The sequence below is a fragment of the Euprymna scolopes genome, chromosome 6 (assembly GCF_053919585.1).
Source record: "Euprymna scolopes isolate OS-2025 chromosome 6, ASM5391958v1, whole genome shotgun sequence".
Classification (NCBI taxonomy): Eukaryota; Metazoa; Mollusca; class Cephalopoda; order Sepiida; family Sepiolidae; genus Euprymna; species Euprymna scolopes.
The window spans coordinates 116,705,586-116,725,808 of record NC_136487.1 but is presented as its reverse complement, the minus strand read 5'-3'; the positions used below and the strand labels follow the sequence as shown (position 1 = coordinate 116,725,808).

At 30.8% G+C, this 20,223-nt stretch overlaps 1 protein-coding gene across 49 annotated transcripts in view; it reads right to left on the bottom strand.

The window, feature by feature from the left end:
- LOC145277904 (phospholipid transfer protein C2CD2L-like) overlaps positions 1-20,223 on the bottom strand; it is a 653,079-nt gene that overhangs the window by 47,822 nt on the left and 585,034 nt on the right. For 9 of the 49 annotated variants that reach the window (XM_080129917.1, XM_080129921.1, XM_080129913.1 and 6 more), the window contains 4 exons: positions 13,451-13,575; positions 10,003-10,029; positions 3,083-3,176; positions 927-947 (listed from right to left, as the gene is read on the bottom strand). In XM_080129917.1, coding sequence (XP_079986043.1) covers positions 927-947; positions 3,083-3,176; positions 10,003-10,029; positions 13,451-13,575 — 267 coding nt within the window. Of the gene's footprint in view, positions 1-926; positions 948-3,082; positions 3,177-10,002; positions 10,030-13,450; positions 13,576-18,199; positions 18,229-20,223 lie in introns of all 49 variants that reach the window. The other 40 variants (XM_080129935.1, XM_080129946.1, XM_080129939.1 and 37 more) reach the window with 7 other exon arrangements.

Genomic DNA, 20,223 nt, shown 5'->3' with positions numbered 1-20,223 from the left:
ACAATAATCAAAGAACAAAATATCAAAACAGATCCTGGTTAACCGTTTTTCCTTAATCCTTAAATAATTCAACAAAATGAATAAGTTTAGAGAGAAAAAAAAGTGTACATATTTCTTTAACGTATTTTTAAAAGTGTATACATAGACATTGAACAACCCAACCTTCCCATACACACACATAGTTTCTTTCCCGATATGGGTAGGATTCTAACACTGTTTCCTTTTTATTTTCGTATGGTCTATGATCATTTTCTTTTTTTTGCATTTTTCCTTTTAATATCCTGAAGATGTCCTCTGCAATAGGGACGAAACGTTGATTATTTCATAAATTCATTCGGTTTTTCTTTTTTCAAAACAACATAACGTCAACCATCGCTGGTATTTTTATTTTATTTTTATTCATATATATATATATATATATATATATATATATATATATATATATATATATATATATATATATATATATATATATATAATCAATAATTGTTTACAATGAGAGTAGTATATTAATTAGTTGTTTGGAATTAATGCCAAAACCAATTTCACTGTAAAAAATTAAGGCAATTAAACCAGGATTCTATTGAAGAAATCTTAAGATGGGAGATGAAGGGGAGAAAAATGGGATTTGGTATGGAGACCATATTTTTTATGGTATTATTCAAACAATGGAAGGAAGCAATATTTTAATGATTTAAAAAAAAATCTCAGCAACAACAACATGGTTACAGTAGTTTAAACACAATGGCACACAATTATTTCACAGGGATTTTTTTTGTTTTTTTTGCAGAGAGGGAGGGGAAGGTCTTAAAATGACCAAAACTGATTTTTTTCCAGCAGACAACAATGGCTGACCACCAAAAGAGTTGGGGTGTGGCAAGTAGAAAACAGAATAGAAATAAACACAACAACAGAAAAAAACTTACTATCATCCAAATTGTCCCATTCTGGAAAAAGTACAAAGACACTTGACAATGAAATGATACGAATTCAGGTGGCCATCTTGGTTTTATTATGATTTTTTTTTTTCAATTGGATAACAGAAAATCGATTTTTTTCTCTTGAATTATTTGTTAATAAAAAATTGCGTGACCACTTCTCATGTGTCTTTGTGTTTTTCTCACCGCAACGTGACTTACACATTAATATTTAATTTATTTTCTACCACTTGATTATTTATTGAAATTAAAATTGTAGTCTTTTTAAAATACTATCTATGAAAATTAATTTAATTATGAAATCAAGCAGAATGCATTTCAATTTGTTTATAAACAACTCGTCGATTTTAATATTTTTCTTAATGATAGGAAAAAAAATTATTTTGCAACTCTCCAAAATTTCAAAGTAATATGGAAGCACTTAAGCTATTCAATAAGAATAAATTTCTGATTTAAAAAATTCTTAACAAATCATCGTATGTTAAAGATTGAAAGATTTTGAGTTATTTACATGAATAAATTTATAAACACTTTTATTTGCAAACAATTGTTTCAGCCCATCCCAAGAACATTTATTTTCATGATATAACAGACATCTTGCTGATCAACTTCCTACATAGTGCCCCTCTGGATATGGTCCCAAATAGTAACCTCTTATGTTCAGGTGACACTACCTTGTTTGGAATGTATAATTTTTTCATGAGGAGGTTTCATCAGAGCATAAGAATATCTCTTCTCGTGAAAAAGCGGTATCTATCTTCTTGGGATTGGCAGAAAAATCTATCTTCTTGGGATTGGCAGAAACAATTGTTTGCAATAAAAATGGTTTTGAAAGAACAAGGTTTTACATGATGTTAAATTAAGAGCTCTAGTCGTACATTATTGAGCTAGTACATAAACCTTTGTGCTAACTGAAATAAATTTATATAATAAATACAAAGTTAAATTTAACTTTCAAAGTCCTGTTTAAAAAAAAATAGATACATATGGTGGATTGTCAAAAATAAAATAATCGTTGATTGGAACCGCCTGCAAAAAGTTTACAGCAGAAGGAAACAACCTGTTGTCGAATAAAATGCTTTGAGTGCATGATAACATTTACAATGAAGTCTGGCTATTGCCGTTTGCAGGAGGTTACAAATTGTTATATTATAACACCTGGAAATTGATATTTTCAATTTGTTGATACTTGGGTCACAGAAAAAAAACCCATCGAATTCCTATGCATTCATTTCTCATTAAGCCCACATACGTTGACTACCACCGACAATAAAAATATTTTTTTCGCATATCAATATTTCTCATTCTTTTATACACAGCAGAAATACTTCAGTACAGTAGAACCCCGGGATACGGCATGAAAAATTAGTAACAAAATACAGTACAGTATATAATACACATGTACATAATCAAAGATCATCATAAATAACACCATAAGGTGGGGCAAATATCGTAACCAGAGTCCAGAAAAACATTGTATTCCACATCGTAACCTAAAATAACGGTATCCTAGAGCCATCATATCCCTGGGTTCTACTGTAATAGAATTGTTTTATTTTAATAACAAAATTCTTCAAATAGAATTTGAAAAAGAACTGAAACAAAAAACAAATTTCTGGAATGATTTTTGATTATTTTTAAAGGTAACGATCCACAGTAATTACAGTAGCTTCTGTTGTATATCCAAGTTTGATTAACTAGGATATACAACAGAAGCTACTGACTTTGGCTTCGGATTCCACTACTTTAGTGCTGCCGTTTCTTCAGATGATAATAATGACGCTGATGGCTATCTGACCTGAAACTTTTTGGTGCCGAAAAGAAATCTCGACAGTTGCTGTTAATCCCGATGAGTTTAAAGCGACAAACAATTGTGAAAATTCGTTCATTTATTTTACCTTCATAGTTGTTGTCATGGCATGGTGAAAGAAAAAGAGACAGCCTCAGTTTGTTTGTTTTTTTTTTGTTTTTTTTACCTACTACTTATTCTATACCAAGAAGTGAATAATCTGAAAGTCACTCGCAAAAAGAAGAAAGAAAAAATCTGGAAACATTTCTGAACAAAAATTCTGAAATTAGTGAAGTAATTCTTAAAACAAAACAGAAATGATTTAATATCGCAAATCATGAAGCATAGATTTTACCTTTTTCCGACACAGTACTTCCGGTCTGAGACTTATCAGCAGATGCTGATGACGGACTTTCAATGTTATCATCAGTTGGAGTGCTGTCAAGGGTCTGTTAAAAAGAAAAACAACGCGATTAAAATACAATGTATTTACATTCGATTTCAAAGAGTGTTTACTGGCATAAATTCGACTTTGTTATATATATATATATATATATATATATATATATATATATATATATATATATATATATATATATATATATATATATAGACATATGTAATATACAGTGTTCGTGTAATTCAGTAAATTTTCATATACCAATAGCTTAATCCTTAAGTCAACCATTTTTGGCTTAAAACAGCCAAAAATGGTTGACTTAAGGATTAAGCTACAAAATTATCACATTTAATAATTGAGCATTAATATACTGGGCTTTTCCGTAACCACAACCAAGGTAAATGTTTCTCGCATGCCTTTCCCGTTAGGGATCCCCCCCCTCGTCTTTTTTTCTTTCTATTCAAAAAATGCTACATTGCCTAAAGTGTGTTTATTCATAAAGTCTGAGGAAATGCTGGTTTTTCGAAATTTTCAAACGATATAATGCTTGAAATTGTCGAACTGGACATTGAAACAATTGTAACGTAAAATGAAATACACTTTTTGTTGCCATCAACACCTTGTTTTGAAGTCTTGCTTTTGCACACACAGTATATATATATATATACATATATATACATATATACATATATATATATATATATATATATACATATATATATATATATATACATACATATATATATATACATATATATATATATATATACATAAATATATATATATATACATAAATATATATATATATACATAAATATATATATATATACATAAATATATATATATATATACACATAAATATATATATATATACATAAATATATATATATACATAAATATATATATATATATACATAAATATATATATATATATACATAAATATATATATATATATACATAAATATATATATATATATACATAAATATATATATATATATATACATAAATATATATATATATATATACATAAATATATATATATATATACATAAATATATATATATATATACATAAATATATATATATATATACATAAATATATATATATATATACATAAATATATATATATATATACATAAATATATATATATATATACATAAATATATATATATATATACATATATATATATATATATATATATATATATATATATATATATATATATATATAACCATAATAAATAAATAATAGGATCAAAATAGATATTACACTTTTTTTCCTAGCTTTTTATTCCATTTGAATTTATTAACAAAACGTGTTTGATAATTTGGGGTTTGTCATTTTTTTATATATAAATATCAAAAAAAAAAAAAAAAAAAATAGAAAGAAAGAAAGAAAAGAAAAAAATAGAAGTAGTTTATTTTATTAAAAGTTTTCAAATGTTTGCATCTTTCAGAAATAAGTTTGTGTGTATATATATATATATATATATGTAACCCAGTACTACCTGCCTCATAGTTGGGTCACCGGCGACTAAACTGGTTCTCCCACCAGACTTGTTTGGTGTGGAGGGTGGCTAGTCTCCCTGAAGGATTAAAAACAAGACCTTCCAAAGGGCGAATGAATCGGGGTCAACGGCTAACTAGCACCGTTTGTGTTTGTGTGTATGTATGTGGGTGTTGGGGGTAGAGAAGGCTCCTGTAAGCCATGGTGAAGGCAACCTTTCTAAGAGAAGCAAATCTCTGATTTAAAAAACCATAAAGCGGGAGACCAGTACCCGCATTAAGCTGGTCTGCAGTTTAACTTGTTGCTGGCTATCTTGCTCTTGCTTGTTGCTGAATCTCAACATTTTGAACTGAGAGAGAAACTTAGCTGTCGTACAAAGCTAAAACTCTGTAACATCATCTTTGTATAGATACTCCCTCAGGTATTTGGGCTCATGGACATTAAATGTCTGAGGGAGTGACACTCGTCTGACAAGACGTTGCAATCATCATCATCATCATCATATATATATATATATATATATATATATAAGGCAAAACCAAATTTAGGGTCTCAACTACCTGAACCATGCGGGCAAAGACGAACTTAGAGTCTTGATTACTTTCCCAAGTTTAGGGTTAATGTTGAAGTAAATGAATGCTATATTTTCGTCCTCAACATCGTCACGACTAATCATCAAACTCATAATTAGTTGTGCCATGAATTACCTCCTCTTATTAATCAATCATCAAAATAGACGCCTGCTTTATTTGTACTAAAATTCGAATAATACTTGTCTACACAATAACAAGATTGCCTAAAATAAAAATGGAATCGAATTTACATATTTTGATAGGAAGTGGTTATGTAAAGAAGCGCTACAAACTTATATTTAAAAAATAATAATTTATTATAAGATATAGATAAAAAAAAAACTTTAATATATGAAAAATGCTATTTATTTTATTATTATTTCATTTTCACCCATCATGTAGATCGATGAAAATTAAATCTATATAATTATGTTGTAGCAGTTAACAAACTATTTACTATAAGCGGATCAATGCCCGGTGCCAAAGTGATTCGGCCACACTGACCAATCGGTTGACAGGGCACATTGATTTGAGCTGTCCCCTTAAGGACTATTTTTAGCCCTTTGGGATCTGAGCTACGATCGTCAGAGGGACGCCAGCAAGTGACCTATACAGACTTCTCTCACTCACTCCTCCCACTGCTACTTGTTGACGACTGCAGTCTGATGGCAGACGACACCTTCAAATAGACTATTACACTTTCTTTCTTTTTCTTCAGTCTGAGATACAATCTCGCCTTTTCTAAATAAACTCTTTATTATTGTTTTGTTAAAAACAATGTCGTTTTTCCTTGTGTTTATTTAAGTAATTATTAGGAGAGAAATGCATTTCCCTCCTATAATGTTGCCAGATTGTCACTTTTTATCATTGATTGTCTTAAAGCCTAAAAAATCTATATTGTATTCTGATTTGTCAGTTTGTCTTGGTGATTGTTGCAACCTGTTTTTAAGAATAAAAACTTGTCATTCGTTTTATTCCCTTCATAAAAAGTATGTTATTTGTCTTTTTAGTGGGCAACCATTTTAAAATGCAAAGGGAGGAAACTTTGAAGATTTTTAATTAGTTACTTCCCTTGGAGAAAAATCAATGTTACATAAGACGTGACGTCAATTAATTTTTCTATTATATATATATATATATATATTTCATTATATTTCAGATCCACATTTTAAAATACAATTTACCATTACAATTTTTTTTTTTTCAATTTTATTGTGAAAATAAAATCAGTTGTATTTTTTTATAAACAGAGCCAAAATATTGGTGTCACAGTCGTCTGCCATTTTGAATAAGAAACTACAAAATGACAGATTTGCAATAAAATAAAATTATACTTTGGTAAAAACTAAAAAAATATTTCATAAGAAATTGTAAAAACTTAAAATAACACTACTTTGGTAAGAAAAGAAAAAAAAATTAATGAAGTATTAAAATTAAAAAAAAAAGTGACATATTTTAAGAAAAGCGGTTCAACAATTATAATAAAAAATACTCCTGGGCAACGCCACTTAGGGACAACTAGTATTTAAGCTAGTGAAGTTGGGTTAAATAAAACGTAAACAATAATAGTAACAAATTTTTTGGTTGGTGAGATAGAGTCGACAAATCGATTTTTTTAAGATATGCTGTTTTAAGAAAAACAATATTACATAATAATCGTCATGCCGAAAACAGTAATATATCCATAAATAACGAAAATTTATTGAGTAAAACAACTGCTATTGTGGTTTTAGTAAAAAAAAAAAAAAAAAGAAAAGTATATCGGCATATGCTACAAATGTTGGAAGGCATTACCGTGTAATCTAAATTTTGCTTTCCATGTTATGTCCCCTGTGTGTGAACTCTTCACCATCTAATTTATAACATCCAAGAAAAATGCCATTTTACCCAATTTTTTGTAAAAATTATTTTAATTATAATAACTTTCTACTCGATGAATTTTCGTAATTTTTAGATATATTACTATTTTCGACATTTGGCATAGCAATTAAGATCATAATATTGGTCTTGCTTTAAATGACATATTCAAAGAAAATCGATCTTAACAAGCACACAAATGTTATAGATAAAAATGATAGAAATGCTGAAAGAAAAATAGGATTATCAAAAATAAGTGTTCAAGAGAATACACAATCACATAGACAAAAGAAAATATTGAAAGAATTTTGAAAAGGCAGAAGATTTTTTATAATAATAAAATCAGAAACAACTAATACAAACCCAGTCATTAATAAGACATATTTTTACATAAAATGACGAAAAAATTTTATATGAAATCATTTTTTAAACTATTTTTAATACTAAAATAAATAAATAAATAAAATAAAAAAGCTAGAAGCAAATTTGATATTTTTGCAAAGTATTATTTTGATATAAGCTGATTTTAAAGCCAATAGCAAAAAAAAATAATAAATAAAAATAAAATAATTGTTGAGTGATCTAGTAAAATGAATCACATTGCAATATAGATATACAAATGAAGAAAAAGATAGAAAGAAATAATAAAAGTTATACTTATATTTCCTTAAAATTTATTTGAATCTTCATTCAATAATAAATTATTAAAACAACGTTTTTCACTAATAAATCTGAACATTTTTTATAACTGAAAAATGAACTTAAAATAATCTAAATTCATTCGAACAAATTTTTTAAAAAATGTTTAGATGACAATCAGTTTTTTGTATTAGTCAGACTACCATTCTCATCTTGAATGCTATTCTAACAATGTTTTGGCCGATGAAACCTCCAACCTTCTTCAAGTGGATCTTGTCAAACTCAGGAATCTTTCAGACCCATAGCACAAATAATAAATATAATAAATGATAATCAGTTCTGAGTGACAATCTTCACTAAATTGTAAGCTCAATTTTCAGCATGGGCGATCTTTATAATACAATTGTGAATTAGTTAAGCTTTCTACTTGGTCATGGCTGACAGAATGAGAACAAACTACCTTCATGGGTTAATTAAATAGTTCAGTTCGAAATTTTGTCTAGATTCCCGAGTTTGACAAGAGACACCTGGAGAAGGTTGGAGATTACATTGGCCAAAACGTTGTAAAAATAACATTCAAAATAAGTACAGCACTTACAGCAGTCAGAATAATTCAAACTTACTGGGATCAAATAGTTTTAAAAAGGAGTCAAATTATTCAAGCACATTTTAATGGCTATTATATTTATTTAGAAGAATTTCGTTTGTTCAGAACTAAATCTTAATTGACACAAATAAATTAAATTTCCTGTATAGATAAAAGAGTTATCTATTCCTGTGTTGAAATCGTACTCCGGAGTTATCTACCCCTGATACATAAAATACCAAGGAGTTATCTGCTCCGTAAGAATATATAAGGAGAGATGGAAGCAAAACTCAGCAATTAACTGGAGAATATCTTCCATATTTTATAGTTACTTCACCAAAATTATGATATATATAAAAAATATATAATATGTAAAATAAAGCAGGGACCATAAAGTGCAAATTAAATTTTATTATATGTAGGGACGGTTACCTCTAAAACAAAACACTCATGAAATCGTTAACAAATTCACACTCTTGTTTATTATTCAACCATTTCTGGTACAAATAAACTTTAGCCTACGCCTGACTTGTCCACTAAGTTCCAGTCATGAATGTCCAACAGTCTTTGTTTTATTGCTACTCAATGATATAGAGAAACACTTTGGTGATCATGTCATCAGTGGAAGGTATGATCTTGAATGGGTTTCACACTTATAGAACTGTAACCTCCCAAATTTTTACTTCAAACATAATGTCTATCAAAACATTCTCCAGATTATTTTTTAACTGAAGAGGGCCATCACAGCTTAGATAAGTTGTATCCAGGTGTGCTCGGAATACAGAGGTACACGTTTGGAGCATATTATTGAGTGGTGATAAAACAAAAACTGTTGGATATTCACGACTGTAGCTTGGTAAGTCACACATAGACTGATGTTAGACTGTAGAAAGGATTTAATCAACGATTCCATGAGTATATGGCATTTTTTCCCTACAGAGAAAGAAAGGGAGGTCACTCTGTAAGCAAGTTAAAAATAAATGTCTTCAAAACAAAGACAAAAAAAAAAAAAACGTTGCAAGAAAGAAACTTATGTTTGGAATTAACAGGCATTAATTCCTTGCGGTAAAAATATATATATATATATATATATATATATATATATATATATATATATATATATATATATATATATATATATATTAAAGAGAGAAATTATTCCTTACAAAAAAATATGCTAAGAATGTTGATGATTAGAAAATGTTAAACAATTTAATAAAACATTGTTTCATTTTAGTGAATTATCTTTCAAGGAGATCTTCTTTCAAACATCACAATAAAACTAATGTTAAAATTTTAATAGAATTCAACATAACAAAATTATACATTTGATAAAACCTTTATAAAATTATGTTTCTGAAATTTTTAACTAGATTCTTCAAACAACCATTCTCATCTTGATTGTCATTTTCACAACGTTTCAGCTGATGTAAACTTCTGAGATAACTGAACTTGCTTGAGAGAAAGCCAACTCAACCTGACCAGGGTAATAACAGCAACAAATACAGATGATTAAAGGAAGCTTGTGCAAGAATTACAATGAACGTATAAATAAAGTTTATTTCAAAGAAGATCTTCAAGTGTGATTTACTAAAATGAACCTGCTGTATTTATTGTAAAAAAAAAGAAAAAAGAAAGAAAAAAAGATAAGAAATCAAAACATGCTGCATCATCTATGTTTTTTTGGTGCAGTTAGTGAACAAAGTCAACTACCTTGATTGCAGGCACAACTGGTTCCTGGTAGCAGAGAAAAAGTTAAGGATAGGTTGAGAAAGACAGACAGACAGAAAGGAAGATGGTTTTAAAAAAAGAGTGGAGAAAACTAAAACTTGAAAGAAAAAAATGTAAACTTGTGAGTTACTTCCCTTGTTTTATTATAATAGCAACTTAAATGTTGATTTCGATGTTGTTCCCATTAACTTTAGTGGAATCCTAAAATATGCCGTTTGGCACCATTTCAATATTGCATAAAACATTACGAATCTAGAATTCAACCTAATTTTTTAAAATCCAGGAAAATATGATGTATGTACCCATCACAGAACGAAAATGCCATATTCCGAAAATCACGTAATTTGATGAAGTAGTTTCTTTTTTATATAGAAAATAATTTTTTTTTAACGATTTTTAGCTATTTTAAAAGTAAATCGTAGCTATTACCACACTGATTTTGATCTTGATAATTCGAATTGATTTGTTTCCCTTTTTTTATTAAAAATGATGAATCAAGACACAGTGTCTCACTTCTGCATAAAGTTTGATTTTTTTAGTTTAAAAAAAATACTACTTGATCAATTTATGTGTTTTTGTTGAATATAACATTTTCATTTTAGTGCTAGAAGGAGAATTTTATAAAAAAGGTAATTTCTTTTATATAATACATGAGATTGAGAATTAAATACCATTATTGAGAACAATGTAAGTTTAACTTTTCTTTATATAATAAACAATATTGAGTTATAAAAAACTTAATGTTGTTTAGAAAACAAAAGCAAAATATTGAAAAAACATTTGAAAATGTTTGGTAAACATATGCTTAGTTTATATTTTGCTTTTTTAACTCGAGCAGAAAACCTATTTTTATTTTATTAATAAACTAACAGTTCAGCCCGGTTTTGCTCAGGCCCTATGTACTGTTCATCATAACTTCATGCGTATATGTATACATATATTAAAAAGTTTGACTCATGTCCAGGTAACCTACATCTAAAATTTCAAAAATTGGCGGAGGAGTTTGGTAGAGTCTGCAAAGGTCAACTCTTTCAACTTTAACCTCTTGGCAGCAAAATTTTCGCCTAAAACCTGATTAAAAACTTGCTGCATGTCTGAATAGCCTTTATGTAAAATTTCAAATGTTTAGATCCAAAATTGGCTGAATAGTCTGCTAAAGACCGCAAAGGTCAAATCTTTTGAACTTTGACCCCTTGGCAGCCAAATTTTCGACCAAAAACTGATTAAAAAGCTTGCCTTATGTCTGAATACACTTTATGTAAAATTTCCAATGTTTAGACCAAAGATTGGCTGAGTAATGTGGTAGAGACAGCAGCAGTCGATTTTTTTTGTAATTTTGATCCCTTAACATTTATTGTTTGGGGCTGAAATCCAATTAAAAAGTTTGATTTATGTCCAAGTAATCTACATCTAAAATATCATGTGTTTAGACCCAAAATTGGCGGAGGAGTTTGGTAGAGTTTTCAAAAGCCAAATCGTTGAACTTTGACCCCTTGACAGCCAAATTTCTGGCCGAAAACCAATTAAAAAGATTTTCCCCTTATGTCAAATCTGAAGACTGAAAATGGACAGAGTAGTTTGGTACACACACACACACACATTTTCACTTTTATAGATATATAGATTATCAAAATTTATTTTTAATAATTATCTCAAATGATTTTTTGGGGGGTATTTTTCCCCCTCTGATAAAATTTCTTGAGCACCGCTATTTGTAAATTTCCACTTTTGGCTAAAGCAAGCATAAGCAATTACAGATAAATGTTTCTTTTTTTTTTTTTAAAGTAACAGATATTGGGAAGAAAAAAAAAAGGCATAGAAAATGGATTTCAAATGTTTCACCTTAATCTGCAGTCGTTTGGAAGAAAGAATTGTTTCCATTATCATGTGATGTTAACGCTTGTAAAGATTTAATTTTGTTTAGAATCCGTTTTGCTGGGAACAGAGAGTGAACTGCATGAGGAATACATTTCAGAGAAATCAAAATATTCATTCGAATCAAATACAGAAGGACAAGGAGAGGAATCAGATGTTGAGCCAGTGGCTGTTGGCTTGGGATGATTCAAAGTCGACAATATGGAAATGTCAAAATATTTATCTGTCTGCATAGACTCCTTACAATGTTTATATAATTTTATTTAAACGATCTACACATGTATTGAGCACTTTTGAAAATCTATCGGTTTTTAGTTCATTTTATCGATATACTTGAACTTAATCAATTAATATATAATAATTTCCACAATCAGAAAATGCTGCAGCTCACACAAACTATGAAAGCCACAGATCAAAAGTTCTACACTCGAGTTTCGCCTCACACGCAAGTGACAGGTTTCAAATCTAGAGTTTGGATACGTTCTACTGATGAGGCCAAAGGTTGTCAAAAACTCGAGTCTAGGACTTCCAGTTGGCAGCTTTCATGGTTTGTGTGAGCTGCGGCATTTTCTGATTGTGGAAATAATTATATATCATCTCACATTCAAAAAATCTAATATATATATATATATTATGATGGGACGATTCCAATATTTTTCCCAATTCCGATACAATTACCGATTCCTTACTAAATTCCTGATTCTGATTCTTTATAAATCTCTTAATATTTAACTATAGAATTGTTATTTTTTTTCCAATTACCATTTTAAAAAAATATGTGTTAAATGTGCAGATTTTTCTCAAACATAAAAATACTTTTGCGGGGAGAGGTGATCTATCAATTTTAGTTTTACTGCTAGTTTAAAAATCAATAAATATTTATTATTTCATCATTACTACCAGCAGTGGAAAATTTTACTTTAAACAAAATGAAATAAAAAAAAGACAATTAAAAGAATCGTTTTTGGCATCGGAAAATAGGCACAAAATTTTCCGATTCTAATATCTGTAAGATTTCCAATTCCCAATTCCGATTAATCACCTCAACACTGATATATATATATATATATATATATATATATATATATATATACTTGTTTATTGTTATATAAACATGCTCACATCCTGCTGCTACAAATAGCCACTTGTTTAAATCAAACAACAGATATCATCAGGCAGCGACTTGACTATTCAAAAGTTCAATGAATATTTATAAAATAGTTTATTCATTGAACTTTTGAATAGTCAAGTCGCTGCCTGATGATATCTGTTGTTTGATTGAAACAAGTGGCTATTTGTAGCAGCAGGATGTGAGCATGTTTATATAACAATAAACAAGTATTATCAGCTCTTTTTATTGAGCACTATCTAACAACCTCGTTGAATTCATTAGTCCATTACTTTTGAATAAAAAAAACCCGAGTATATATATATATATATATATATATATATATATATATATATATATATATATATATTATACACACACATAGATGAACCTATTTATAGATTTTCCATACATAACTGAACGATAAACAATAATTATTCTTACCCTTTTTACACCGGTTATAATCAAGGTGCTAGTTTTTGTTGGCGTACGTGGCCTCTTGGACCGTTCCATCAATTCTCGTATCGCAGTCTCAGCCACAGACTCAACATTGTTAATAATAATCAACTCTGCAAGAAAATGCAGCAAGCATTCAAAAATGCAGCCAAATGCTTAAGAGCCAGATGATACATGCACATTAGTCATGGTTCAATATCAGTAATGGTTCACACGCAGAGAGAGAGAGGAAGAGGAAAGATGGGAGAGAGAGAGAGAGAGAGAGAAGGAGAGAGGGAGGGAGAGAGAAAAAGAGAGGGAGTGAAGAGTGTTAAGAGAGGAAGAGAGTAACATAGAGGGAGGGGAAGAGAGTGAAAAAGAGAGGGAGGAGAAGAGAGTGAAAAAGAAAGGGAAGGGAAGAAAATTAAAGAGAGAGGGAGAAAGTGAAAAAGAATGGGAGAGTGAAAAAAGAGAGGGAGAGAAAGTGAAGAAGAAAGAATAGGAGAATGAAAAAAGAGAAATAAGAGAGAGAGAAAGAGAAAGATAGGGCGGAGAGAAATAGAGAGAGTGAAAGAGAGAAAGAGGGTGAGAGAAAAAGAGAGAGTGGGGGGGGGGAGCAGGAGGCAACAAGAGAGACTTTCAGGTAAGTAATTCTTTGAAAAAAATTCGCATTGGCACAACAAAACACACATAATCAAGTTTAACATGAAGGAAAAAAGTTGTTAAAGGTGGAGGGAAGGGGAGTAGTAGGTGAGACAAAAGTCAAACTATAATCAACTTTTGGTTTTAGATTTTTTTCAAGCTGCATTTTTATGTGTGCAGAGAGTTATATGGTTTATTCTAATGCTGCCATTTGTTGACAGCAGACGTTAATAAGTGAAGAATAAAACCAAGAATATTATCAGCACCTCAATTATATTAGCATCTGAAACGAACGTGTTTAGCATGACACTGTATCTTCTTGCTTTCAATGGAAATCGCTCTAGACAAGACATAAAGCCAATTGATGTAAGGTGCTAAAGAAATGTACCATTTCAAGGTAAAAAATTAGCCAACGCTAACTAAGATGGATAGATTTCGACCCATAAAACGGCAATTTTTCCTCCTTTGTCACAAACATTGCTTATGGAATGCGAAGACTAAGGGACAAAATAAGGGAAGCAAGTGTCACAAAGTTGTTAAAAGTAAACCTAATGTTCACTTTCCACTTTCTTTTGTCAATCAACAGCTACGTCTTTTCCAAGGTTTTAAAAAAAAAAGAAAAGAAAAATTTATATTATTTGAATTCATCTTGAGTGTGATTTTCACAACGTTTCAGTCGATATAACCGCCGACCTTCTTTAGGTGTATCTTTCCAAACCTGGCAATGTTTCTGTTGAATTTGGGAATTTGGGCGGAATTTCGAACAGAACTCTTTATTTACTTCACGGGGGTAGCATGCTCTTGTTCCATCAGCCATGACTGGATAGAGGTCCTAAGTAATTCACAATTGCATTTTTCGGTCGCACACACTGAGGATTGAACCTTCAACCTTCAGGAGAATATTACTTTTTACAATTGAAATGTTCTGAAAATCACAATCAAGATGAGAACAGTAGTCCAATGAATCCAAATAATATGGATAACCAATCCTCATCTCAAAAATTTAGAAACGTCAAAAAGAAAAAAAGTCTTCATATTTCAAAATATCAAAATCTCAGAATAAGATTTAAAAAAAAAAAAAAAAAAAAAAAAAAAAACGAATTCCACAGGATATTTGGATAATTGCCAACATAATTTCGGAATTTATGTTTTAGATGTGTAAACGAACCTCTATATGGGTAGCTTGTTTCGTAATTTGTAATTTGTAATAGCGTTGCTAGTTTAACCTTCTTTCTTTTTTTCTTTGTGTGGTCTTCTGCTGATCATATTTAATATCCTGTGTTTGTGTTCTTGTATTCTGTCATCATGAAATGAGAACCAACATTCTCACGAACCATAATGCTCAAATCTTTCCTTTTTTGCTCAAAACTTTCTTCTTTTTTTTTTTTTTTGCAAGGGAATCATCACTTATCAAGGTCCAGAGGCCATTCGAGGATGAAGGTTAATGAGTGTACATTGGTCAAAAGGACAATATAATAATCGTTAGAAGTGTAAGTTAGGTAAATTGGATTACTTAATGGGAACGGCTCATCAAGAACTTGTTTACGTTGGCCTTGAAGACGGCCATATTGTAGTCAGCTGGAAAGCAGGTAAGCGGAAGAGAGTTCCACAGGTGTGCAGTTCTAAGAAAAAAGCTCTGTTCATGGAATCTACGTTTAGGTTTAGGCACAGATAAGGAGTGGGGAAAATTATTGATAGTGTTTTCAGCCAGACGAGTGTTTCTCTTTCCAACCTTACAGATAATGAACTGTCCCACTTACTATAAAGATCGGGAGAATATGTCTCTTGACATTATGTTCAAGTCATGTGCACTCAGCAATCAGACTGACATATAACCGTAACTTTTATTTATTGTATTTGCTTTTCTGTTCAAAATATTTTGCTTCCATTAAATACAGAGTTGTGTCTTGCTTACAAATCCTTACCGGGCCACAATAGTTGTGCGCTACTTTTCATGGTTTCATGTAAATTGCAATATCAGGGCCAGGCTTATATTTTATATGTGATCTTGTCTTAGGGGTAGTGTTCATCTATCCCATACGTAGAAATAACAGAGCACTATCACACACACTGCACGTGTCAAATGGTCACAATAAAGAATGCTGATCAGTATTTCTTTCTACGTAACTCAGAAACTAAGCATTTCCAGACCTATATACACGTATAGCGCATAATCTCGGAGTTATGGCATCGATTTTCCAAACAGCCTGTACTTTTCATTTATCTTCTTTTTTTTATGGAAATCGCTCCAGACAAGGCATGAAGCTACTTGATGTAAGGAGCTAAAAAAATAAATTCCTACTTCAAGATGAAAAGCTATCCAATAATAAATGTTATATGGATAATCTCAGAAAACAGCAATTCTTCACCCTTTGTCAGAAACCTCGCTCATGGAATGTGGTTAGTTCTCACAAATAGAAAGTGGAAAGAGAAGGGTAGAAAATGGACCTTGTGTTTACTTTCACACTCTTGCAATTCTCGCTTACCTTATTTTGTTCTTTAGTCATCATGTTTTATAAGCAAGGTTTCTGACAAAGGAGAAAGAATTTGTTTTCTGGGTCGGAAGCTGTCTACCTAGCACCTAACGTTGACTAGTGTTTGTCTTTTAGCTCTTTACATCAAGTGGCTTCATGCCTTGTCTGGAGCTATTTCCATAAATTAAAAAAAAAAATACAAAAATAAATAAAATTTTTGCCCTTTTAATCCTCACATTTTATGAGCGATGCTTCTGACACAGAGGAAAAAATTGCAACTTTTTGGCTTCATCCATCTAATACTTATCGTTGATTAGTTTTTTCATTTTTGTTCATTACATCAAGAGGCTTAGACGGAAGCAATTTCCATAAATTTAAATATATAATACAACTGAAGCATGCATGGTCGCCCGTGAGTGCACAGTGAACGAGGCATAAAAAATGACTAAGTTCAGCATTGCCCCCTCCCCATTTAGCCCCAAAAGTCCCCAAAGGACGTCAAATCCTGGTGAAAATGAACAAACGGTGTAGTTTTAAGCCTTACCATATGTAAATCTGAGTTCTGCACCATGCAAAAAAAGAAATGACTAAGTCCATCATTTGCCCCCCCCCAACTCCATTTAGCCCCAAAAGTCCTCAAGGCCTTAACATATTTAAATTTGAGTTCAGCACCATGCAAAACTGCTAAATAGACATACACAGAAAATTTTGGACAAATATGATAAAATAGTCCCAAAAATGGAGTGTTTTTATTAGCCCTAAAAGAGCCCCTGGGGCACACCCAAGAGTTATCGCGAGGTATAGGAAAACAAAATTATATAGAAATTAGTTACAACTTTTCAGAAAGTTTTATAGAAATCCAAGGCATCAATTTTTTTTTTAATAAGCACAATAGTGTCAATTTTAGCCATTTTAACCCGAAAAGGCCGCCCCCTAGGAGGGGGGGGGAGTCAACCGGAGTTTTCCCGGAAAATCCATTCTGTTACTTTTTTACTCATATCATGTTTAATGTTTGTGCAAAATTTTTTAAAAATTCCAAGGCGTAGTTGTTGAGAAAAGTACGAACAGACAAACAGACAAGGGTGAATTTACAGATCCACCCCCCCTTTTGACGGGAAGGGTGGAACGGAGGGATTTGTATTATATACTATTAATCCTCTAATCCTCAAAATCCATTATCAATGTTTCTGGCAAAGGGGAAAGAATTGCTGTTTTGGGTCGGAATCTATCTATCTATCTAGCACTTATTGTTAACTAATTTTTAACCTAGAAGTGATGTTTGTTTGTTTTTTTAAACTCCTTACACCAAGAAAACATGTTTTGTCTTGAACAATCTTCATAAATAAAAAATAATAAAATAAATAAGTTTTATTTTTGTTTTTGAGCGATGTTATGTATAGTGATATGCTAAACACACCCCTTTCAGATGCTGCTATGATTGTGATTCTGAAAATACACTTAATTTAAAAAGATTTGCATTAGAAACTTTGATGGAATTTTAGATGCAAACATAAATTTTCAAAAACATTCAAGTCTGATAAAAATCCATTTCTGCTAACAATGTTTTTTTTTTTTTTTTTTTTTTTTTTTTGGCCTGCACAGCACAAACGCAGCAGTACCACGTGTGTTCTGGGGTACTTACAGAAACCTCCCAGAAACCCGGCAAAGCTCCTGTGATAAAAAGAAAAGAAAAAAAAAAGAAACAAATCGGCTCACAATCAGATCATATTATAATGAAGACACAAATATGGTTAAAAAAGTTCCAAGTCCAGAGTTCAACCCAATTTTAAATAAACAAAAAATACAGAAAAGCTCTTGATGATGCATGTATCCATCATGGAACGAAAATGTTATATTCCAAAAATCACGTAAATCGATCAAATAGTTATTTTTTAACTAAGAAAATCACATTTTAAGATTTTTAACAATTAATAGTAAATCGTAGTCATTACTAGGCTGATTTTGATCTCTTACTTCTGGAGGGAGATGTTGTTAAGGAGGGAGGTAAACAGTGATGGATTTTAAATATGGCGGATCAAGACATCGTATTGCTTTCTCATAAAATTTGATTTCCTTGGTTAAAAAAAAAATAAAAACTGGTTGAACTCTGAACTTGTACCCAAAAATTGTGCTCGCAATTGCTGCAAAAAAATGTAAATGAATCATTCAAGTTGTAAAATGTCATGTTCCAATTTTTTTTTTTTTTTGTAAAACAATTGTAATTAATCAAATATTCGTTTTGCATTTATTATCATTAGACTAAATCTGAGTTAATCAACGTTTGTTTCTATAAGACTCTTTTCTTTCTATATATACTAATTGCATAAAACATATAAAATATTATAAAATATTCCTTAATTCCGATTTCTTTTTTTACTAGAGAGTCATTGCTAATCAAGGCCCAAATGTTACTTGAGGATAAGGTGGCTGATGAAACAACACCGCTATGATTTGTAATGGTGGAAATTGGGCATTTGATTATTTAAAGACACGGCTCAATAAAAACTTGTTTACATTGGCCTTGGAAACGGCCATATGCTATAATCATCCAAGAAGCAGTCTATCGGTACTGTGTTCCGCATGTGGGTAGTTCTAAGAAGGAAACTTTTCTCATGGAATTTATGTTTAGTTTTAAGCATAGAGAATAATGGAAATTGTTGACAGTGGTTGTAGCTAGATGAGCGTTTGTAGTGAATTTTTTATGGTGGGTGATATAGATTGAAGCTCAGTCGAGCACCTGCCATGAAAATATCGATAACGTGGATGGACTTGCAACATCTCTTCTGTAAGAAAGCGGTAGCAGGGAAAGAACATCACCCACTAGATATCGAAGCTGGTTTTGTATAGATTGCAATTATTTCACCAAGTATCCCACCTATTGCTTTGCGTTTTGGCTAGAAGTTTGTATTCCAAATTTCATGATGTTGAACATTTTAAAATTTATTCCTTTGGTTCAGTTGACATTTACAATTCTTGACAGTTATATTCAATATCTTTTGGAAACTCTAAGGACTTATTATTATGGATTATCATATTTAATGCTACTAAGATAAAACTTCTTTCTTTCAACAATTTTATGAAACCTTTCCACAACTGATTGTCATCGCTGATAGTACTCTTTCCAAGAGTCCAATACTCCTCATTTAGTAATGTACAACAAAAACAACTGTAACGTTTTAAACCTTTTTTTTAACGATGTTGTTACATATTAATGGACTTATCATTTTGTAGCATATGTCACAAGGAAACAGAAGAAAGGAAAAGAACTGAACCCACATTTTTATTTTTTTAACAAAAGCCTTTATACTTGGTATTTCCAACAACACATTTTTTTCTAAATATTCAAACAGTTTATTTTTCCTTCTCTGGCTGTGTGTGACTTCTCATCTCGGCTCTGACGTTACCCTCATATCGCTAATACATCATGCTTCTCTGAACACTGGCCTCAAAGACCACTCCTCCGAGCTCCCATGTCTCGAACACGTCTTGAATCCTCTACATCTCAAATACGTCTTGAATACCTCTACATCTTAAACACGTGTCCTTTTTACCTCTGCTGTGACGTCACATCGCACACTTGGCTTGGTCACTTGCATATGGCTGCTGCTGCTAACCCAGCATTAGCGGCTCGGTTACGCGACAACATAAAACTATTTTTTAATGCCT